Source organism: Exophiala bonariae (genome assembly GCF_035927105.1).
Source record: "Exophiala bonariae strain CCFEE 5792 chromosome Unknown scaffold_4, whole genome shotgun sequence".
Taxonomy (NCBI): domain Eukaryota; kingdom Fungi; phylum Ascomycota; class Eurotiomycetes; order Chaetothyriales; family Herpotrichiellaceae; genus Exophiala; species Exophiala bonariae.
Genome location: NW_027042479.1, coordinates 143,074 through 165,409, shown reverse-complemented (window position 1 = coordinate 165,409; position 22,336 = coordinate 143,074). Strand labels below are relative to the sequence as shown.

The 22,336-nt window shown below is 51.1% G+C and overlaps 10 protein-coding genes across 10 annotated transcripts; 5 read left to right on the top strand and 5 right to left on the bottom strand.

The window, feature by feature from the left end:
* Nucleotides 1-490: 490 nt before the first annotated feature.
* On the top strand, nucleotides 491-976 carry LTR84_009618 (uncharacterized protein; the record flags this gene model as incomplete). The annotated part of the gene is made up of 1 exon (XM_064853157.1): nucleotides 491-976. One exon carries the CDS (start codon nucleotides 491-493, stop codon nucleotides 974-976), a length of 486 nt encoding a protein of 161 aa, XP_064709556.1.
* A 1,267-nt stretch (nucleotides 977-2,243) lies between these two features.
* On the top strand, nucleotides 2,244-3,143 carry LTR84_009617 (uncharacterized protein; the record flags this gene model as incomplete). Its single annotated transcript, XM_064853156.1, has 1 exon — nucleotides 2,244-3,143. One exon carries the CDS (start codon nucleotides 2,244-2,246, stop codon nucleotides 3,141-3,143), a length of 900 nt encoding a protein of 299 aa, XP_064709555.1.
* Nucleotides 3,144-3,396: 253 nt separating this feature from the next.
* On the bottom strand, nucleotides 3,397-3,909 carry LTR84_009616 (uncharacterized protein; the record flags this gene model as incomplete). The annotated part of the gene is made up of 1 exon (XM_064853155.1): nucleotides 3,397-3,909. One exon carries the CDS (start codon nucleotides 3,907-3,909, stop codon nucleotides 3,397-3,399), a length of 513 nt encoding a protein of 170 aa, XP_064709554.1.
* Nucleotides 3,910-4,745: 836 nt separating this feature from the next.
* Nucleotides 4,746-6,592, top strand: LTR84_009615 (uncharacterized protein; the record flags this gene model as incomplete). The annotated part of the gene is made up of 2 exons (XM_064853154.1): nucleotides 4,746-5,556; nucleotides 5,628-6,592. The coding sequence occupies 2 exons, from the start codon at nucleotides 4,746-4,748 to the stop codon at nucleotides 6,590-6,592; spliced, it is 1,776 nt and encodes a 591-aa protein (XP_064709553.1).
* A 631-nt stretch (nucleotides 6,593-7,223) lies between these two features.
* Nucleotides 7,224-8,000, bottom strand: LTR84_009614 (uncharacterized protein; the record flags this gene model as incomplete). The annotated part of the gene is made up of 2 exons (XM_064853153.1): nucleotides 7,224-7,602; nucleotides 7,687-8,000. 2 exons carry the CDS (start codon nucleotides 7,998-8,000, stop codon nucleotides 7,224-7,226), a joined length of 693 nt encoding a protein of 230 aa, XP_064709552.1.
* Nucleotides 8,001-10,265: 2,265 nt separating this feature from the next.
* LTR84_009613 (uncharacterized protein) lies at nucleotides 10,266-13,194 on the bottom strand (the record flags this gene model as incomplete). Its single annotated transcript, XM_064853152.1, has 3 exons — nucleotides 10,266-10,374; nucleotides 10,428-12,884; nucleotides 12,935-13,194. The coding sequence occupies 3 exons, from the start codon at nucleotides 13,192-13,194 to the stop codon at nucleotides 10,266-10,268; spliced, it is 2,826 nt and encodes a 941-aa protein (XP_064709551.1).
* Nucleotides 13,195-14,774: 1,580 nt separating this feature from the next.
* Nucleotides 14,775-16,381, bottom strand: LTR84_009612 (uncharacterized protein; the record flags this gene model as incomplete). The annotated part of the gene is made up of 4 exons (XM_064853151.1): nucleotides 14,775-15,387; nucleotides 15,448-15,976; nucleotides 16,030-16,264; nucleotides 16,322-16,381. The coding sequence occupies 4 exons, from the start codon at nucleotides 16,379-16,381 to the stop codon at nucleotides 14,775-14,777; spliced, it is 1,437 nt and encodes a 478-aa protein (XP_064709550.1).
* Nucleotides 16,382-17,051: 670 nt separating this feature from the next.
* Nucleotides 17,052-19,595, top strand: LTR84_009611 (uncharacterized protein; the record flags this gene model as incomplete). The annotated part of the gene is made up of 2 exons (XM_064853150.1): nucleotides 17,052-17,223; nucleotides 17,278-19,595. 2 exons carry the CDS (start codon nucleotides 17,052-17,054, stop codon nucleotides 19,593-19,595), a joined length of 2,490 nt encoding a protein of 829 aa, XP_064709549.1.
* Nucleotides 19,596-19,800: 205 nt separating this feature from the next.
* Nucleotides 19,801-20,584, bottom strand: LTR84_009610 (uncharacterized protein; the record flags this gene model as incomplete). The annotated part of the gene is made up of 2 exons (XM_064853149.1): nucleotides 19,801-20,462; nucleotides 20,515-20,584. 2 exons carry the CDS (start codon nucleotides 20,582-20,584, stop codon nucleotides 19,801-19,803), a joined length of 732 nt encoding a protein of 243 aa, XP_064709548.1.
* A 236-nt stretch (nucleotides 20,585-20,820) lies between these two features.
* Nucleotides 20,821-22,146, top strand: PRP46 (pre-mRNA-splicing factor prp46; the record flags this gene model as incomplete). Its single annotated transcript, XM_064853148.1, has 1 exon — nucleotides 20,821-22,146. One exon carries the CDS (start codon nucleotides 20,821-20,823, stop codon nucleotides 22,144-22,146), a length of 1,326 nt encoding a protein of 441 aa, XP_064709547.1.
* Between the last annotated feature and the right edge of the window lie 190 nt (nucleotides 22,147-22,336).

Genomic DNA, 22,336 nt, shown 5'->3' with positions numbered 1-22,336 from the left:
CTCGCTGACTCGTAGGCTGAGGCTGAAGCCTCGAGCCTCAGGATTGTTCCGGTTCAGAAGCACAAGAAGCAATGACTTTGGCATCATAAGCGTCCGCTGCCTGTGATGCTGGCGCACAGCTGCTCCAAGATGATTTCTAACTAAGATGTTCCAATCATCAGCCACTACATGCAATCGTACCTACCGACGAAGTAAATAGGTACCTAATGAATCGGAATAACGACCACCCGTAGAGGATTCATAAGCACAACCATAAGCCTATTCGATCGCCAAGATCTAACTCTTAGCACCGTGACCCCCGTGGCGCACGGCACTACAACAACTTCTAGGAAGCTTTTGGCCCAATATAACTTGCCTTTGCACACATCAACCATTGATATCTAGAATCGCAACCTTGCTTGGGCACCGACCCACTCATCGCTCTTGATCCACCTTGCTGCAACATCCTGACGGGCTTGTGTGCAGCGTGTAAACTTGAAACCGACATAAAATGGGCGCCGAAAGCGCACGAAGCATTTACACCAGGACGCCCACTACTGACAGTGATGACAACCTCTTCAAACCCGACGAAGATACTTCTAGCTTAGTTTCTGGTAAAGCAGTTCGTCTCCCCAGATTAGTGCTGTCAAACGTCGAGTCTCGACACGCTTATTTGTCTCCGTTTTCTCGAAATGGCCGTGTCGGCGACGGACCAGTACGCAATTGTTCGGTCGAGAAGGACATGAAATGCATTGCACACGGTGTCGACCATCTCTCCTCGATGGATACTCCACAATATGCCGATAGTTCCATGCACTCTATGCACGACCTTGACTCACTTTCGTCCTGGCACCAGCCATCGGGAAGATTTCAAGGTCGAAAACAATTCGTTCGCCTTTTCTCCTCGAAGGTGGATTTACTTACTCGACCCGAAGAGCCCATCAACATCGTCCACTGCTATGGCGATGTGCCAAACTGGGAGGCGAATATGGAGTAAGGCCACTGCCAAACACTCGTTTGCCGGGTTGAGACCTATGCTTGTCATAATATGTGTGGCGTCACTGCTAAGTCCGGGGGTGGCTCAAGACCTTGACCCCAGCGCTAGCGATCCTGAGTCTGACTTGAAGAGACTCGCCAGCTTCCTTCTGCAGATGACGCTCGGAGCAGTGTCGGCAGGCCTATGCCAGGTTCTTCTCAACTTGATCATCACAAAGAGCGCAAACCAGCCTACTGTCACCGACTCTCCAAGGCACTGTGCTGAATGGCATTTTGCGCAAAGCATTATGTCTGGTGGCATATTTTGCTGGTTCTTTGAAGCCGCAAATGCTCAATTGACAACGCACTCGACCTTCACAACCAGTTTTATCGGGTGGAATGCAATCTTCGCTTGTTGGATCTTCTGGTCGTCGTATCTCGAGTATTGGGCCATTGTCGGGACAGAAAAGCCCCTGCCCTGGGTTGTTGGTGCTATGCTATCCACGTTTTAGCTCTGCTCGTTAATGCCATCCGTGGTCTTTCGTGGCTGCCACTCATATTCTGGGTGAGCATTGCATTGAGTCCTCCGGCTGTCCAGATCGTAGGCCGGATAAGGGTGGAGAGAATGAGACCCGGTCCAGAGCTACCGCGCTAGGCACGCGGTATCCTGCCTTCAAATTCTCCTGGGCGCTTCTCACACGGCGGCTCCACCCAAGGCGAGGACAGAAGAAGCACAGGGCAGAACAGGTCGTCGGTGCGGGCTTGGTGGTCAACAGGGAGCTTTTGATGAATAGGAATAGAAATTGGGCAGGGGTTGGCGCTTGTTTTATCCTTTCTCCCACAGCAATTTCTTACCTGTGTAACTCCCTCCCACTTATCAGAGGACAACCGCAAACCGTTTTTACTCGCCGATCATGCATCTCGATGAGCTGGTTGACTGCCTACCTAGGTACCTAGGTAGGCCATGACAAGATCACCGATAGAGGACAAAAGTACTGGAAAGTTGATACTTGTCTAACATATGTGTGTTGACGTGATGATCAGGAGCGAGTAGGACAATTTAAGCTGTCTGGAATGCCAAGATTGTAGTGTCTTAAGGCTTCGTACTAACAGCCTGGGACCGAATGCACGGACAGTGCGGGGAGGGATCTCTCTGAAGCAGAATTTCACTCTCCATACCCTAGCCTTCTCTCCCGCAGTTGAATAATCTCAACATCCTCACGAGCCACAACTCCCATGGCGACGTATCCCTAGAGGACAAGACCAACTACTAGAACAAGACAGTAACAATGTCGAAATTCGGCTGTCTAGTAATGGGCCCCGCGGGGGCGGGCAAAACGACCTTCTGCACCGCCATGATCCAACACCTGCAACACAGTCGGCGATCCTGCTTCTACGTCAACCTCGACCCGGCCGCGAGCGACTTCGCCTACGAGCCGGATCTGGACATACGGGACCTCATCAGCCTGGAAGACGTCATGGAAGAGATGTCACTAGGCCCCAACGGCGGGCTGATATTCTGCTTCGAATTCCTACTCCAAAATCTAGATTTCCTGGCGCAGGCCATCGAACCGCTGTCGGAGGAATACCTCATTCTCTTCGATCTCCCGGGCCAGATCGAACTCTACACACACATCCCGCTACTGCCCGAATTGGTCAAGTATCTCTCGCGCATGGGACCCTTGAACATCAACCTGTGCGCAGCCTACCTCCTGGAAGCGACATTCGTGGTGGACAAGGCGAAATTCTTCGCGGGCACGCTCTCGGCCATGAGCGCGATGATCATGCTCGAGCTGCCGCACGTCAACATCCTCTCCAAAATGGACCTGGTGAAGGACCAAGTGGGCAAGAAAGAGATGAAGCGTTTCGTGGACCCAGACGCGAACCTGCTGGACGACGAGGACACGGGGCGAGGAAGCGCGGTGGAGCCACACACGGTCGACGTGCACAACCCGCAGGAGATCGACCAGGTCATGTCGGGTCGCTCCTTCAAGCAGTTGAATCAGGCGGTCGCGCGGTTGATTGACGACTTCAGCATGGTGTCGTACCTGCAGCTGGACGTGAGTGATGAGAACAGCGTCGGTGACATCCTGAGTTACATCGACGATGCCATCCAGTACCATGAGGCGCAGGAACCCAAAGACCCCAAGGAAGTCGAGATGCAGGAGCCTGCCTGGCAGGAAGAGTGAGGGCAACAAGATATGTGCGTGGTCACCGTATCAGTGTTGAAGTTGGTCATGTCCAAAACGACGACCCGGTCCTTTTTTAGCGCGGGCGTTGGTGGTTGTTGATTCCCCAGATGAAATATAATATCTCTAGACTTTTCAAGATACCCCGGTGATGAACAAATTCGAGTATCATTGCTGACCCAAAATGAGCATGCGCCGAGAAATCCTCAAATGCAATTTATTGTTCATCTCTTTTTCCCCGGCACCTCAGAGCTCAACTCCACCCACCACTCCGCCTCTTCGACGCTCTCTTCCCCTCCACCGGAATGCGATACCTCTGCGCCTCATCCAGATTCCACTGCCCATACCCTCCTGCTCTCCCTGCACTCCCGCCTCCCGCCCCATTAATCGCCTTCTGCGCCAATCCCCAAATCAAATCCCAGCCCCACTCAGCATCCTCCAGCGCCTTGTCCAGCCCAACACGATTGACATAGAACGCAGCGTTGACCAGCGCAATGACCAGCGCAATCTTAAAGAAGAACATCACCCATGCGATCACGCTTCGGCGGATATAGTCTGCGATGCGCAGCGAGAGGTAGATGACCACGAGCGTGGCGAGCAGCGTTGTGAGGTCGCCTGACGTCGCGGATGTGATGACTTGTGTGAGTATTGGGGCGACGTTCTCGATGAGGGATTGGACTGGTGACGGGAGCAGTGGGTGCAGGTAGCTGTAGTACAGGGTCGTGATGTGCGTGAGGACCGCGGGGAGGGTGTTTGCTGGTGCCATTTTTTGGTGGGTGAGGGAGGTGAGTTGTGGCGCCGAGTGGGTGTTGTAGACAGGGTATGGAAGGTTGATGTGTTTGCTAGATAGAGGATGGTAGGGCGTGAAATGTGATATCGTAGATGTTGGGCGCGTCTCCTGCGGCACACGTTCCAGAGGTGAAGTATTAATTGTGCTTGTAGGTGTGAGAAGGTAGAAGAAGAAGAACAAAAGACTGAAGGGATCTTTTTACTGTTGATATCTGGTTTGCAGTGAAGCGGAGCAGCCAGGCAGGTGAGTACCGAAGGCAGCGCCACCAAATGACTTCACTGAGTCAAGTCTTTGTCCACTTCAGATGTCAAGGAAGTTCAATTTGTCGCGTAGCGGTTGAATGTTGCAAGTTTGCTCTCTTCCGTGTTTCTTCACATGCAGGGCACATCACCTCATGGTATTGTTTTCTGATGATCGCGGGGAAGCGCGCCGCACATGATGGGAACATGCCACCATTAAGCAATTGCCAGTTGGGCGTCACGCCAAGAAAGGAAAGTCATCCTCCAACGACCTGGCCTTTGCCTTTACCTTTGCCTTTACTAGGCCCCTCGGGCCGATCCTGCGTGAGCGTTTAACTAGGCAAGTACGAGTCGCTTAGGCTAAGGCGTATTTACCTACCTTAGGCAGGTAAGTAAGTCGTTATATAACGACTTATAAGTTGAGGCTACGTCCTTCCATAAGGTCTTCTTTACTGTTCAACTTCCTCGTTTCCCTAGCAGCCAACTAACACAACACTGCCAAAGCGTCTTTCACTGTCGCAACACCAGGGCCACCCTAGGGCGCATACAGTTTTCATTCCTCTAGATATCAACATGGCACAGCTGGGTCGGCGCAACATAGATTCAGGTCGTCAGCCCACAATACCTTATGACATTCTCCATAGGCTTCCTCCCAATGCAGTAAAGATCCGACCATCACACACGAGCATTTCAAAGGTTTCCAGCTATGAGTATACGCAAAACTGGACCGCCCTGAGTTCCACCCACAGCATCTTTGATGGAGGATTGCGCTGGCAGAGGAGTACCTTCGAAGCTCGTTTGACAAATTTGAACCCTGAATGCTCCACCTGGGTCCTGCTTGTCGAAGACATAAGTTCCCAATTGGCTAAAACGCTCCAGTCGTCACTTAACGTTGACCCCCAGTTCTTTGCAGAGCATTTAATCAACTCTAGCTGGGTGCCCAGCGGCAGAACGGATCACCAACAAATTGAAGATCCTCCCACACCTTACACCGATGCTGAAGCTTCCACATGGTGGACCAAACGATTTCAGAAATGTCATGCGTCCATCAAGTGGTACCGCCCGTACACACTCCGGCTCATCAGAGGGTCTATGCGTCTATCCCGACGACAATACCGTTTTCATCGTGAAACATCCACCGATGATGAATCTGAGTCCGAGTCAGAGACCAGCGCCCAAGAAACACAACTCGACATGATGGCAATTTGTAATAGTCGCAGGCGCCACCTAGATCTTAGACTCGAAAATGGAGAATGGGATTATGAAACCTCAACCTCTGAACGCCTCCAAAATGGTGACAAGCTAGCAGTGGAGGAACGTGTGAGTCTCTGGAAGGGAACTTTGGGATCTCGCGAAATCGGTATTTGGACTTTCCTACTTGTGGGTATGAACTATAGCTTATCTCCGTGTATAGTTCTAATCTTAACGGATTCCGGATTAGCCACTGAGCTTGAGGAAATACCGCAGAAAAGGTTCATTTCCAAGCGCCTGGGATGCCTGCCATCGAAACGCGTCCACTACCCTTGACCCTCTTTGTAGAGTCTGAATCTGCTGCTCAGGGTAAGAAAGGATCAAGGAGACACAGTTATGGAAGCTTCCCCAGAAACAATGGTCCCCAGTGCCTCCCCAAACACAATCAGATCACGCCCGGAGCAGGAATTGATAATTCCCAAGATAGCGTCCCGCAAAATACTCATACACCAGCAGCGTCTGAGATCGCTGTTGATCAATTAGGAGCTCCCCATAGCATGGGACAATGTGATGAGTCCCAGCGCAATGGGAGTGTGCATTTTTCGCCTCCTAGTGATATAGGACGACGTCGTCTGCCTTTTCAAAACTGCGCATCGCGAGGACCTGCATCGGATTATCAGATTTTCGACCCTTGTCCTCAGGGTCTGGTTGCTCAACTATCCACCACCCTCGAGGATCTTGCTCTTTGGCTTGAGAGAGAGGCCCAACCAAGTCTGACTAAGTCTTACGCACTGGGTCCGATGTCAGCAGTGTTTTTTATCATCCATTGTGACACCATGGACTTTCTGCAACTGGTGGAATCCTTTATTGATAACGTGCATAGCCTGGCTGAAGATGAGTTAACCCTACAGAGAAATATCGCGATATGGCGTAGGCTTGTCAATATTTTAGGAGCCGAGCTACGCGCTCTTACGAAGTCAATTCCCCCTTTTACTGCCTTCTTGTGCGGGCCGACCAATGATAAAGGCAAAACCAGCGACCAGCACAGTATCAAAGATGCGAGCGAAAATCTTCTTGAAGAAATATTGCGCGTCCAAAAGCGCTTAGACAAGTTGTTCCATGTCCTGGTTAGCTCCTTGTCGATTGTCGAGAGCAGGAGAGGGATTGCCGAAGCAGAGAGTGTCACAAAGCTTACGGAGCTCGGTAAGTTGACATGTCCACAAAACTAAATGATCTATGAGTATAGGTCCCTGACGCTAGGATAGCTTTTATATATATTCCCCTTTCGTTTGCTGCCACCTTTTTCGGAATGCAGGTCAAAGAATTGGACCCTGAAACCACGTCGGTCAAATGGTTCGTCCTGACGGCTGTTGTGGTGGTAGGTCTATCGTACGGCATCCGTCTCACGATCCGAAGCGAGACATATATCCAGCTAATCAGTGAGGCGGTTGTCGACCTGCGAAAAACCACTAGCATTCCAGACAGACAGCCTATTAGAACGAGGGATTTCTTGCGGTGGGTAATATCCAAGAATCAAGGCAGCTTTCATACAAACAAGGCTTGGAAAAGGTATAGCAATGCTGCTCTTTGGGCTGGTTACAATGATACCCCTGTGGTCCAGGGGCACTTTGCTAGGTGGCCTAAAAGCCGTCATAAGCATTGGGGTTTTTGTGTTGGTAATTCTTTCCATTCTCATTCTGAATGCTTCTCATTTCAGGATCCATTATGGACCAAAAGAACCGCTAAAGCGCAGGGTCGGTGAAGGAGAAATCAGACAGGCCGATGAAGAAAGGGGCGAGCTGAGCTGAGCATCGCCCCCTCGAATCCTAATTATACTCCTCACAACTGGATGAGGCGCTATCAGTCTTCGTCCGTGATTTGATCAAGCAAATTCAGCGAAACGCGCATGATAAATACACCCACTAGTGCTATCATTTCTGTACCGAATGCCAACCACCCCAGAGCCATGGCAGCGGATCCCACTTGTGTAACAACGATGTCTTCAATCATGAAATCCAAAGTCCCAGTTGCGGCCACGGCGGCCACGTGCAGCCACAGAACCGAGATAAAGCCAAATCCAGCGGAAAAACACAGTGTGGCTAGACAAAAGCTTGTCACGTTGGGGGCTGGGAACGGACGGATTTGGTGTGCTTCGCCATCCTCGAGAATGTGCGTTTTCCATCCTGGAAGGGAGCTCAAAACACCTATCGCGAGAACCGACAGTGCCATGCTGCCCAGGCTAACTCGACATTAGTGATATGACCAAGAAACGGAAGGTGCAACAGTCCAAAACAACCACGTCAAGGGGTTTCACCAGACGTACATGAGGCCGTAAAACACCACTTTGGAAGTGAACCTGTCTGAATATTGGACCAGGCCTAGCGGATCGGCATTCCGGGACTCCCCAGCGAGAATGTCTGAGGCATCGCCGCAGTGCCAATTGTTTTCTGGCGGCGCTTTCGCGGGGAATCTCAAGCAGGCCGCGAAGAAGCCAGAGCGGACCTCAAGACTGGCGCCATGTGATAAGTTTCTCGCCAAGGCAATGAACTCGGCGTTAGGATGGCTGGAGTTGCCGATGGCGGACGACTGATGAGGTGAGGGGGCGTAGGACGCGGATACGATGTATATCGATGGCATGTAATGCGACTCCGACGAGCATCCGGCCAGGAGGAGAGCTTTGGCGGTCCGTTTTAGTCAGCTTTCAATTGCTCGCAGCATACCAGTCGTCTGCGACATTTGGTAATCTACATACACCATAGTATGAGTCCACAACCCAAGGACATCATTAACACATTGTGAAATTCTGAGAGATATGGTTAGGCTGAAAGGCTTGGTTCGAACCCAAACGGCGGTTGGGGATCTAGAAGTGTGTCCAGCCTTACCAAAAACTTTCCACAACGGAACCTTCCACCATAACTTTCTGATTACACGTTTAATAATGCTGCGCATTGTGTTAGGTTTCTTGATGAATGTTCCGAGAGCATCAAAGCAATCTCAAAAGCAGCAGGCATCATCTTCACCACCAGAAGGGAAGAAGGTAGGGGGAAATGTAGTAACAACAGCAGATTTGACCTCGCTTGAGCCGATAAGAAGCGAGCTTGCCCAACCATCCTCTTTTCGTGTGAAGCGGCTGAACACCCAAATCTTTTCCACCATAAGCACCATTAGTAGGCGGCGCGTCAGGCGTTCAGCAGTAGTTAGTCGCTCGCCAACAACCTCAGGCTGAGATTTCCTAGTCTTGGCCCCTTATAGCGTTCGCATCAGTATGTTAGTTGCTAAGGGTAAGTAGCGCACGAGGTACCTCGTATTTAGTCTCCAGCCTACCATATATATCTCCTTAGCTTAACCTACTACCTTGCCCGAACGCTAACATCGGTTCGGCCCAGCAAAGGCCAGGTCGTTGGAGGTGATCTAGGTATCAAGTACCTAGGTAGGCTTTCTCGATGTACCGCCCAACTGTTAGTAATGGTACCGCCTTTGAAAGGACGAACCACGAGCGAGAAGTATTTCCTAAGTCGCGTTCTGCCATAAGAACGAAGGCGGTGTGGTCTTTTGGGTGCTACTATCCCGCCCCCTTTCAATTGTTTATACACGAAGGCTCATCCTCCTCAACCTATTCCTCTCTCCAACCAAAGTGTAGTATGGAGTTTAGGCCAAAGCCCTGTTCTTTTCAAACGGGACTATGATGGAATTTATGCTCAAACCAGACCAGACATACACCCGGCCACGGCCCTTTCTTTAGGACAGTGGACCTGGGAGTAGTATGAAAACAAGCGGTTTCGGGGCCAATCTATTTTCTGAGTCCCCCATAGTACGCGAACAAATTGCTTTCTACAAATGGTGAGGTGAGGTGTTGACGGTGGTGGGATTTTTATTGTAAGCAGAGACCAAGGGCTGTTTCATTTACACGGCGCTTTCTGAAAGAACTTGACGCTGGTGGAAAAGCAGTGCATTCCGTTGCATTGTAGGGAAAAGCCATTCCAAGTTCTTTGCTCTCGTTGCGTTGGACAAGCAGCGCTCATGTCATCATCTTCGACACGGTGAGACGAAGCTGAATGAACGATTGGCCGAACTCTACATATCGTAGCCAAGGTAGGCAGCCACCCAGTGGATGATGTGGGCATCATCATTGACGGAACGACCCTAAAAAAAACCTCCCCAACGACCGGTAGGACTAGTTCTCTTCTACAGCTCGTTCTCGAATGGGGGCATCGTAAAGACTTTCTGAGAGGTACATGGCAAATCGGGAAGCTATGCATATATATGCCTGGAGAGCTTTTCAACGAATGTGGAGATAAGGATGATTGAGGGGACTAACCAAGAGACCAGATAAGCCTCTCGACGGTGTGCTCGGTGCAGTGATGTTTGAGGGAGCACCCTGTGACGTCCAGCTGAAAAGCCCAGTTTATGGCAGCCTTCGCTTACCCTCTATGATCAAACCGTCTATGGCAAATTGGGTGTCGCGTTCTTGAGTATCATAGGCAGTTAGTATCTTAGACCGGGATTGAATCAATTCAAAGTGATGTTTGGAGATTAGATATTGTATTGTTCAAGTATCCAATAACCTCCATGGTAGGCCCATGCCTCCTCATCATTGCCTCCCATTCCGCCGTCATCGTGCCGTTCCCACCCTCCTGTCTCCCCCATATTAGTTCTGTACAGAAGAAGCATATAAACTGGAATCCATCCATGGGTATGCTTCATAGTGTTTCAAAAGATCAGCTCATGATCTGTTTTCGCCTTGGCCATGTCGTCTTGATCGACAGACAGCGCCCTGACATCTGGTCCGCTCAACGCCCGTCCCAGCTAAAATATGTCTCATTCAATTAAATATATGGCGTTGGAAATCTTGTAAAGATGAGTCGCAGTTCCTGGGTGTGGAATCTATCCAATCATGCCCCGCTAGTAATCCGAATTATAAGAATAGTCGTAATCAATCAATGTCTGCACTTTGTCTCGTTCGGCTGCGATGGCCACTTCCAGCCTACGAGTTTGTCGAAGTGCCTCATCCCTATATCGATTGTTAGCATGGGTGCCACTTTGTTTGTTCGCGAAACATCTTACCTCTCTGACTCGAGCTCAGCCACGCCGATCTGAGCAGTGTTCATGCGTCCCACAACCTCACCCATTTCTTTCTCAGCCTCCGCGAGTGCTTTTTCGAGCTCGGCAACCTTATTTTCCAGATACTCGGTCTTCAATGCCTGCTGTAAATTCACGCCTGGTCCAGTCGTAGTCTGATCAAGTCTGGGGCTTCTCTTGCTGTTGGCAAACATAGGTGAGATAGGTGAGCGTGGATCGGGAGTAAGTAATCCGGGTGTCTTGCGTCCAGATTTGGTCCGCATCAACTGAATATTGTGGCTGGCTCTCAACACGCGGACTTCTTCCTCATGTTTCATCACGGCGGTTTCCGATTGCATCTGAGCAACAGTAATCACATCTTCCAAGCTTCGAAGCTTGCCTTGAAGATCATTGATCTGGTCCGTTGAGGCGGCTTGATTGCTCTCACCACGTTCGATGGCTTCCTGAAGCCGGGTTCTCAGGGCCGCATTGGCTTGCATCTGTTGTCGGACCTGGCTGGCCAATTCTTCCGATCGTTGTGCCGACTTTTCCAGTTCGTTGGAAAGCTCTTGCTCCTGCTTCAGAGAACCCAAGGTCTCTTGAGCTCGGGCCTGTTCACGTTGTTGCTTGAGCTGCGTCAAGGCTTTTTCTAGCGTTGAAGACAAGACTTCAGGTGCGCTTTCATCCCGTGCCTGTAAGAGTGTGTGTAGGCTTGCAGTTTCTTGTTTGCTGCGGTCCAGATCCATCTTGAAACCGGAAAGACCCTTCTCTAGCTGCCACTTTTGCTCCAACGCATCATCTGCCCTTTTCCGTAAGAGATTAATCTCTGATCGTAAAGTCCGAACTTCACGTTCATAACCTCCTTTATGGGCTTGGTTGACAGAACTGGCCCGGTCGCGTTCTGCTTCTGTAAGCTTTAATCTCTTCTCAAATTGCCGCCGCTGGTGGTCCTGCCGCCTTAGAAGATACTTCACGGTCATGTGCAACGCGTCTCGCTGTTGAGTAACATCTTTGAGCTGGTCAGCCACTGATTGTTGGGAATCAGGCACGGCACGATTAACTATCGAGTTTGAGCGCGACAAAGAGTTTGATCGATTGGCTGTCGCTCTGCTGGTAGACCGGTTGATGTGAACTGTGGTAGATCGCTGCAGGCCACCAGTACGAGGCTGAATCATCGAACTGCGAGGAGACTCGACTAGGCCATCGTCTTCCTCAGCAATTGAGCGGAATTGCATATTCATGGATCGCGCACTTTGAAGAGCTGCATTCTCATCTCTGAGACTCTGGATCTCTTGCTGCATGCGAGAAAATTCGTAGGGCGATTTTTGAGATTCAGACAGGTTCGCCTCCAGACCTTCGATCTGCGACCGTAGTTGGGGCACAACTTCATCGCGCAAGTTGTCTCGGTCATTGCGATGTTGTTCCAAGTCCACTCGTAGAGCTGTGAGTAGATCCTCAAAGTTCTCTTTGGTTTGCCTCTCCTCCGTCAATCGCCGCCTCGCATCATCAAGCGCGACTTCCAATTCCTTGGCCTTTGTGTTGATATCAGCCGACTGGCTAGTGTCGCGACGATTCTGGGAAAGCTTTTGTTCAAGGATTTGAATATGGGCCTCCATGGCTTGGCGACTGGAACGTTCAGATTGCCACTTCTGAGACATTTCCACCTTGAGTTGTGCTCGGAGCTGTTCAGCCTCCCTTTTGATTCTTTGGATCTCATCCTTTGGGTCTTCGACAGTCGAAGGTCGAATGGAACTCGTTCCAGAATCGGAGAAGTAATCGCTGGTACGATCGGCTTCACGGGTGGTTGATGATTCTGCTTGAAGTCTATCAACCAGATCCTCTAGGTCCATCTCGCGTTTTATTGAACCAGCCAATTCCGTGCTGATCTCGCGTAATTCAGCCTCCAATTGTAGACATTTGGCAGCAGCATCGCTGTGGTACGAGGATCGGACATAAGAACCTGGATCAAACTCAATCGAGTCTTGCGACGTCTGAGACTGTGGTGGACGCGGGTGAGATTGACTAGAAGGGAAATGATAGCTAGAGGGTTGCGGTGAGCCATTGGCATAAGGCGAAGCGAGTGGGGATCTCCTGTCCGAGATGTCTGTAACTGCAGACTCGGCACTGGGAGATGCCGAGGGTTTGCGCGTGAAGAACGAGGTGAATTTACTGCCCGGGGTTTGTGGCTTCTTCGCGTCCGTCGCGGATAAGGACCTGATGGAAGATGAAGAGTCGGTCCTCAGGGGCGCAGGCCGGTTGCCGACCTTGAGCGCCATGTCCTCCTCTTGAATAGCCTCTTCTATAGAAACACCATTGGACCTTTTGATACTGTGACTGTAGCCAGGGAGAGGAGCTTGTCGTTCGCTTGAGGTCTGATTCGATGACCCGTTGGTACTTGACCGTGTCAAGCTGAGCTCGTCTGTATTCCTACGTTTAGGCGTTGGGGGTGTAAATTGTTGGACCCTTGATCTGTGAGCAGGAAGATAGAACCACTATATAACAGGACTACTCACGGTTGATCCTGATAGACCAAGGCTGAAGTTTGAACCGGCTTCCGTTGAATAGTTCCCTCAGGAGAGCGGAAGACAGGACTGGCGGTGGATGGCAGAGGTTTGCGTCGAACTGGAGAGACGGGAGAGAAGGGCTTCAAAGCACTAGAGAGGGAGGGGAGACGCTGTAAGGACAGAGAAGGGAAATGCTTTGGAGGCGGAGGTGGAGGAGCAGAAGCGAAGGTCGCTGGGATCTGGTTCGAAGGATATGCATTGTCGTCCATACTCAGCTCAGGGCTCAAGTCTGAGGTGCCAGTGAGTGGAGCGTGGTGGTGTGGGAGACTGGATGCTGGAGTGGATGTAACCGAAGGGTGCTATGGCTGAAGACGGACAGCCATGCAACTGGCTTGTCTGGATGCAGCAAGGAAAGGCTTTGACGAGTATGGCCGTCGACTAGAATCGCGACATGTTTCGACTGGTTGTTCTGGGAGAGGCAGTGGAAGATCAGCCACATGCAAATAGTGTGGTAGTGGAGGAAAAGAGAGTGGATGGGCGAAGAATTGGAAGAGGATAGGAGGGAACCGCCGAACGAGGACGATGTCGCAAATCAAGTTCACTTTAGTACCGAGCTAAAAGGACAAGCTCATTGGATCCGGCCAAGATTAACTCGACATGGCGCGTACTAGCCGGGAGCTAAGCTGTTAGCGCTCTAGCAATCACTGCGCTTCAATGCATCATCAGACTGTATCTCAAGAGCTAGCGAGATTGGAGACTCTGGGGTCTGCTCCGTTGAGATGGACAGAATGGACAAAGATGACGGGAAGCTGAGAAGAAGCCGAGCCTGCATCCAAGCGGATGATGGCAGGAACAAAGGATTTGATGGGATCATACTCCCAAGTCTTTGTGGGGGCTCCAGGCGGCAATTGGTGCTTCGGCCAGCGAGGACAGCAGGTATACTCGGTCATGCTTAGATTGGGGACGTCGTGCAACTTCCACTTTGTCAAGGCCAATATTATGCAACCCCTCCAGGTGGAGAAAGATACCGTCTTTCTTCGACTCTGATAGCAACCAGTGGACTAGCTCAACCTGAGAGCCCTGATGGGCCATGGCTGATGATACTTCTGAGGATGTTTATCTTGATGACAGGGTACAGCCTCCTCCTGCTGATTCTGCGTCCAGCACAATGTCGTCTATCATACTAATGCTTTCATCTTGACTCATCAAATCAGGGCAAGCGAGGAACATGCATGCATGAATGATATTGAAAGCAGTCAACTCCGTGCTCCATCCGTCTGTCGATCACCACCCTCACCATCGGGGATTTGCAGGGAAGTACTCGTAAATGCACATGCCCGAAAGCTAAAACCGCGTGCAGCCTGGAGCAGCCAACAGGAGAGTTTTCATCATCTCGTCTTGGCAGGGGTAGGCTCCGCCAGAGGCTCCAGAGGCTCCAGAGGATCTTTTGGGCTTCAAGTTGAGGCGACAACACCCAGAGGCAACCCCATGCTAATCTGTAAAGAGTTTATAGTGCTCCTCTAGTCTCCTCTCACGAAATTCACTCTTCTCCAACACGTCCTGTTCGAGCCACCATCCCCACACTATTATCTTCAGTGCACTTCACAGTTAGATGAGTCTAGCTAGAATCGAACAATGGCATATCTCAGAAATTATACTCCAGCAGACCCGTGTCTAAAAATGCACACGCCCTTAACCTTAGTTCGATACGCAATCCGCTTCCAATTCTGGCCTCTGATACTATCAACCTTGCTACCGAGTCGGAGGAATACCTCGTAGCGATTGTGCTCCGATCCATCGCTGGGCGCAGACAACATGTGTGATGCTACCCTCTTCAAACGCCTCTCCATCACTTCTCAAACGTATAACGCATCCATTCTCCAACTGCCTTGAGACTCTCCCACCGCACGCTTTCATCCGAGTCACTCATCAACTCTAATAGCCGGGCCTTCAGTCCCAGCTTTTCCAGGGTGCTTCGTTGTTCTGGCACTTCCTTGACCAAATGTCCCACATCGTTACATCCAATCGCCAGCACCTTCTTGTCACTCTCCCATCCCTTGGCCAAGATCTCGGCCAGTTTCTTGGGAAGCTCTCCTTTCTTGTCCTGCACAATCTTGCGCGCATTTTCTCGCCAAAAGGTAGGATTTCGATGTGGGGGACTCCATCGCAAGTGCCCGGAATTGACCTCATCGGCATACTCGTCAAAGGTTGTCTGGTTCTTAGTGTACTCTTCTAACAAATCCTTCAAGTCTGTTAGATCCTCCAAGAGATCAGGGTCTGTCAGATGCCGTCCCGAAAGATTGGTCAACAGCGCCGGAAGCCTGGCCGTCGTGGCAGCAGCAATCAGTGTCTCTTGATTGGTGGAGAGGATGTTGTTGAGCGTAGCCAAGAGTAGTCGAGTCGTCTTTTCCTTTGGTGAGAGCCGTAGCAGTTGTGTATACAGGGGGATAATTTCTTGGTCCCTGGGTCAAAGATTAGCCGGATCTCAGATTTCAGGTACTGGACAATCGCGAATGGCATACTTCTCCAAACCCTCTCCAACTAGCTCACCCTCAAAGCTGAGCTGCCATACCACAAGCAAAACATGATACATGAGCTGTAGTCCAACTCCACCACCAAATCGGGTGTCGCTACTTCGAATGCTAGTATTGCCACCCCATAACGTAGAATCGTTGTCTTTCGTGGCACCAACGGCTTTTCTCAGGATGTCAAAGAGGGGATCCACCGTGTCATCCCGTTGCTTCCAGAACAGCTCTTTGGATCGGCTTGTACGTAGTAATTGTGAGATATGCTGTACTCCTATATCTTGGAGGCCACTGTCTTGATTCTTGACCAGTTTCGAGAGGTATGTATAGAGCTGTGGAAGTGCTTCATCGTCTCTCTGAGCAGACTTGGGAGAAGTCGTCAGTGAGCTGGAGATTAGGTTGACCAGAAACGTGGCAGAGAAGAGTGGGATGGGATCTTCTGGGTTGTTGCTCTGGTTGAGTAGAGAAATAAATATCTTGTAAGGCTCCGGCTGCTGAAGAATGGCCGAAGCCAACTCGGGTACATCTGTTATCTGGTCAACACTAAGGGCCTGGCTGTTTCTGCACAAAGCTACATACCACTGATCAGATCTGTGGCGAGGACAAGCATGTACTGGAGAATGTCGCTGCGTTTGGAAGCTTTCTCCAACACACTCCCACCTCGATCAGCGCCGACCAAAAGGGTGCTGTAGCTCTGTACATCTTTTTCAATGGTCTGCTTGCGCTGGTCCTTTCTCACTTTATCGACTGATCTGATCTTCTTAAGGTGGTCCTCAGTGAGGTTTCCGGCACGCACAGCGCCATCCCAAGGGATCTGTAGAAATCACCTGTCAGCCAATTCTCAGTTCCTGAAGCATAGATAGACACTCACTGGGCGGGCTCGAATGTTATTTTGCAGAGAGCTGAGATAGGCTGGGGGAGTGAGCGACATTTTGTCTCTGAGCTTGAGCAAGTGGACTATGGCCGGAGTAAGGACTCAACAGTTCATTCAGACTGAGCCATGTGGTGATTAAAACGACGATGCGGAGGGCAGCAGGTGTAAGATAAACGGATACCTGAGTACGAGGTATCTCCAGCGATGTCATTGCCCATGCCCGCTTAATCGATACAGAACAAGCGATGTATGAGACGGAGACATGTTAATCCGAAGCGCCTCAGCTCGAGCAACGCTTTTTCCGGGCTTCTTAGGCATGATCCGACCAAGCCTGAGTACCTTTACGGGTGGCCCTTGAGGCCATTCATTGCCCGGACCACTCAATAACTGTCCCTACGAGCGACTGGGTGACACGGAACTCAGGTGCAGCTGGGACAGCCACTGACAGCCACAAAATTCATATGTCCTTTTGCCTGACAGTGATCTCTATTCGTACTCGTACACATTCACGCCTGACACTTTGTCCTCAGTCAATGCCGACGCGTCAATTGCACGGTCTTTTTTTCCCGGCTTTAATTTCCTTCGTAACATGCCTGGTCCAGATATAACCTTGTCTTTGCGATTACATCGACCCCTTCTTTGAGACCGCCGTTCGCGAAAGACTCACCCGGCACCGACTGACTGGGCTCATTCACCAACCAGCACAGGCTCATGGTTTCGCTGCATTATGGCTGGCAAGCCTCAGTCAAGATGGGGTTTCCTGCAGCAAGCTGTGGCCTCGGTCGAATCTAGACTAGATAATATACTGGCAGAAGACAGTGAGCAAACGCCTGCTCCCAAACGAATTCCGCAACCCGCTCCGCCTCCGATCACGAGGGAGCCTGGCCATTCCAAGAAGTGTTGGTGTCTCTAGACCAGTCATTGAAAATGATCTCTTACTAACCAAGGTCTAGTGTCGTCTGATCTATCTCGGAGTAGTAGCAATGCCTCAGCCACAAATGACCGTCTACAAGAACGCCTTGCGAAAGCAATGGCTAAAAAGAATATCAGTCGGTCCGACAGTCCAGCGAACCTGCCTCCATCCGCCGATTCAAACGATTTGAAGGATGATTCAGTGTCTATAATTCCCGATGATGAAGAGAAAAACGAAGCTATCACGGTGGAACAGGCATCACGACCGTCAATTGAAGGACCAGTTATAGCGGACAAACCCTTACCTTCTGATCTGGCGGACGAGACTTTGGCAGGACAAACGGACTCCGAAAGGCTCGTGGCGACTGAACCCGATTCTACGAGGCTTTCGATTGAATCGGCGGCAAGTCGTGGACCTGGCCCTCTCCTGACGCTTCTGATTGATAAGGGAGAAAATAATGAGGACAATGCTTCTCTAAAACCATCTCTGGAAGAGGGATTGTCCACCGCAAAACTACAAGAAGAAATTAATGGTTACATCGAACGAATCGATGCTCTTCAGTCCAAGCTCAAGTATCTCAGCAAAGAGGCGGCTGTTTCCGCCAAACAAGCAGCCGCCGCTGCTCCGTCTGGAAGTCTAGAGCGGAAACTTCTTGAGAAAGACGAAAAGATTGCACGGCTGATAGAAGAAGGCCAGAATTTGTCCAAGCTGGAGATGAAGCATTTATCCACCATCAAAAAGATTCGTGGTCAAGTGATCAACGACAATAAAGAGCGAGAGAATGTCAAGAGCCGGGCAGACAAGGCTGAGGCAGCACTTCGGATCATGGAGGATCGCGCGAGGAAAGCCGAGGCAGCAAGCAAAAGGGCCGAACAAGCTCTTGCAGCAAGTTCAACGAGTGCAACCGATCTCGAAGCCATCCGGAGAGAAAGAGACGCATTACACGCCACAATTGCGGACATGAAGACCCAGCTGCTCAGAGCCAACTCAAGAGCCGAGGCAGCCGAAGGCAAGGCTCAGTCCGATCAATTGGAAAAGGAGCGAAGAAAAGCAGCAGATCTACAGGACGACTTGACGAGTGCTAAGGTTGAAAGAGAGATCTCGGAAGAGAAATTGCGCCGAGAAATCAAAGACCTGCAAGCCTCTCTCGAAAGAGAAAAGGAACAAGCCCGGGTGATGGAAAGCGAAATGCTTGGTGAGCAAGCCACACTAGAAAGCAAGCTCGAATCGTTTCGTGTTCGTGCTGAAGAGGCCTCATCAGCAGATCATGGCCACGTTCAAGCCAAACTTCTCCGACAGATCGAAACATTACAGAGTCAGTATTCAAATGCCAGTCAAAATTGGCAGGGCATCGAGAGCAGCCTCCTAGGCAGGATCACCAACCTGGAGAAAGAACGCGACGAAATTGCTCGAAGGGAGGCTGACCTGCGGAAGAAGCTGCGAGACGCGACACTGAAAGCCAAGAATTCGGATCGTGAGATGGAAGCACTTCAGAGTAAATACCTAGAGCTGGACAAATCCGTCGCGGAAGACAGTGCAGAAATACACCGACTAACTCGGAAGACTACTCAACTCGAGGCGGACCTAGCGACCGCCAGACAGGATATGGACGAGCAGAAAGTCAACTCCGAGCGAGAATTACAGCGGAAGTTGGACGAGGAACGTGCCAAATGGACCGCCTCTCTTCACATCCAAAGAACGGATTCTCCGGGAACCTCGATACGCAAAAATGCCTCCAATGGAGTTGGCTGGGATCTGAATCATTTGATGAGTCCCGTACAGTATGAACGAGGAAGCAGTCGAAGGCCATCCGTACTACCCTTTGATTCTAACACGCCACCACGTCAGCAATCCACCGCATCTTTCCGAGGCCTCGCCAACGGGTCTATAGCCGAAACACCGTCGGTTGTCACCTCGATGGATGCCGATGAGTATTTCGCCAATGTGCCTGCCACACCTCTATCGGCTAGTCATCTCTCACACCGCGGTGGTGTCCATGATCTCGTCTCTACCTCGACAGTTGGCGCAGGACCATCCGTCCAGCTAGTTGAGCGCATGTCCGCCAACGTCCGTCGGCTTGAAAGCGAGAAAGCAGCATCAAAAGATGAGCTCTCTCGCATCACTGGCCAGCGTGACGAGGCCAGGCAGGAAGTGGTTAACCTCATGCGTGAGGTGGAGGAAAAGCGAAGCATCGAGGAGCGCCTGAAAGCACTTGAGGTAGAACATGCCCAAGTGGCCCAACGGCATCGAACCACTCTGGAGCTGCTCGGCGAGAAAAGTGAGCAGGTGGAAGAGCTCAAGGCTGATATTGTCGATGTCAAACAAATGTACCGGCAATTGGCCGATACCATGAAATAACGTTTGTGCATGTTCGTTCGGGTTCAGGTTCATCTTCCGGTTTGATGGTCGCGAGGATCATGAAGATCTACCTGCTGCGGATGACCTTGCTAGTTGACTTATCAGGTCTGAATGTGCAGCAGGCCGATAGAATAGTATAATTCCATCATTTCCGACCATGAGCAATCATCTTCATTGACCTAATTTCTTCCTCTTTTCTGTTTCTTCATTCCAGATCAATGCCCTCGCGCTCCGCGGCCTTCAGAATGAAGCTCCGCACCTTCGCGTCTGGCGCACAATCCATCGCCAATCTCCCATCACCATCCTTCTTGTCGGTCTCGGCACCAGCCTTGAGTAACTCGACCGCCACATCGCCGTTTCCCTCGCAGATGGCATGATGCAGGGCCGTCATGCCATCGACATCCGTAGCATTTACGGGACTTTTATTCTCCAGCAGTAACTTGACAATCGGCACGTTGCCGATGGCGGCAGCCCTATGGAGGGGCAATTGACCTCGCACGTCCTTCGTACGCGCACTGGCACCGTGCTTCAGCAACGTACGACAGATGTCCAGATTGCCTTTCGAGACGGCGAAGTGGAGAGCCGTGGCGCCTGTGTTGGTTGTGATCATGGGCGACGCTTCTTTGGTCTCGAGGAGGAGGTTGACGATATCGGTGCCCGAGTTGTCTTTCAGGCTTGAGGCGATCATCAATGGCGTCCAGCCTGATCCGTCTTGTACATCCGGGTCAAAAGATTTCTGCGCTGTTAATAGCCGTACGATGTCCAAGTGATTGTATGAGCATGCCCAGTGGAGAGGGAGGCGTGCATCTTCGTCTTGTTTGGTCGCCAGCCGTGGCTTGGCGGCGAGGAGGGACTCGACTATCTGAGCTGTGGTGGTGTGAATTGCAATTCTGGAAGACCAGTATAGTTCCGAACATACCTTTCCCATCCCTGGCTGCCTCATGCAAAGCATATTTGTTGTCTGTTATGGCTTGTTGTAGTGCTGCCATCGCCGCGACTGTGAATCGTAGGTGTCGATCTCAGGCAGAGGGGCATTCGTGGACTTTTGTCTACCGCAGGAAAGAACGTCAGTTGCTTCCCCGCACCAGATTTGGAGAAGCTTGGCGGATAAATATCACGTGCCTCGTTCAATTTCCAGCAAGTATCATGCGCTTCAAAAGGGTTTTGCAACTCTTCTCAACTCAACATAGGCAGGTTGCTTCGAACTCCCTCAATTCAGTCAAATATGGCTGCGGCAGCTCAAGCTCTCACCGAGCAGACGCGGTCACTCTTCGGCGATGACTTTGGCACAGCAATCGACCTGACTACGGACATCCCTCCCATTTCGACATCCTACAAGCGAAAAGTCGAATATGAGAGTGTCCGGGAGCTGCCCAAGGCTCTTGCAGAGAAACAGGCCAAAGCAGCGGCATCGCGAGGGCCAAAGAGGCCGAAAGTTCAAGCAGGTGGGAACAATCAGCTCGCTTTGGTCAGGAGTGAAGGAAAACCCAATGCCGAATCGCAGGCAGGATCGGCAGGCAATGGGGTCGGAAACAGCCTGATACGAAGACCGAACATGCAGCAATCACGGCCGGAGTGGCACGCGCCTTGGAAGCTGATGAGAGTGATATCGGGTCATCTGGGTTGGGTGCGCGCATTGGCCGTCGAGCCGGACAATAAATGGTTCGCTTCTGGGGCAGGCGATCGAACGATCAAGATTTGGGATCTAGCAACAGGACAATTACGACTCACACTGACCGGCCACATCTCGACGGTGCGGGGACTAGCCGTCTCGCCGCGACATCCTTACCTTTTCTCCTGCGGCGAGGACAAGATGGTCAAGTGCTGGGACTTGGAGACTAACAAAGTAATCCGTCACTACCACGGTCACCTGTCGGGCGTGTACACACTCTCTCTGCATCCCACACTCGATGTACTCGTCACTGGCGGTCGTGATGGCGTCGCTCGTGTCTGGGACATGCGCACGCGCTCCAACATCCATGTGCTCAGTGGCCACAAGGGCACCATCTCGTCAGTGAAATGCCAGGAAGCAGACCCGCAGGTCATTACCTCGAGCCTTGACAGCACCGTACGACTGTGGGACCTCGCAGCCGGAAAATCCATGGGCGTGTTGACACACCACAAGAAGGGCGTACGCGCGCTCGCTGTCCATCCCAAGGAATTCACCTTTGCATCTGGATCAGCTGGGTCCATTAAGCAGTGGAAATGCCCCGAGGGCGCATTCATGCAGAACTTCGATGGGCACAATGCCATCATCAATACTCTCGCAGTCAACGAAAACAATGTTCTTTTCAGCGGTGGTGATAATGGGAGTGTGTCGTTCTGGGATTGGAAGACTGGTCATCGCTTTCAGACCACCGAGTCACTTGCGCAGCCGGGCTCGTTGGATGCTGAGGCTGGTATCATGAGCACTACTTTTGATCAGACTGGTTCGCGTCTCATCATGGGCGAGGCTGATAAGACTATCAAGATCTGGCGCGAGGATCCTGATGCCACACAGGAGACGCATCCCTTGGATTGGAGACCTACTCTTGGAAGAGTGAAGTATTGAGATTCCTTTTCGGATTTTCTTGTCACCAACAGTGGGCTGGGATTGGTGGGCGGACAAGTTTCCCCAAGGAAAATGCATTAGCGATGGCGTTCATGATACTATAATTCGTTTCAAGGCTTTAGGAAGGGGCTACACTGTCTTCTGGGGCCAAACAGCCAAAACCATTTTGTGATACAGCTCAGAACAAATT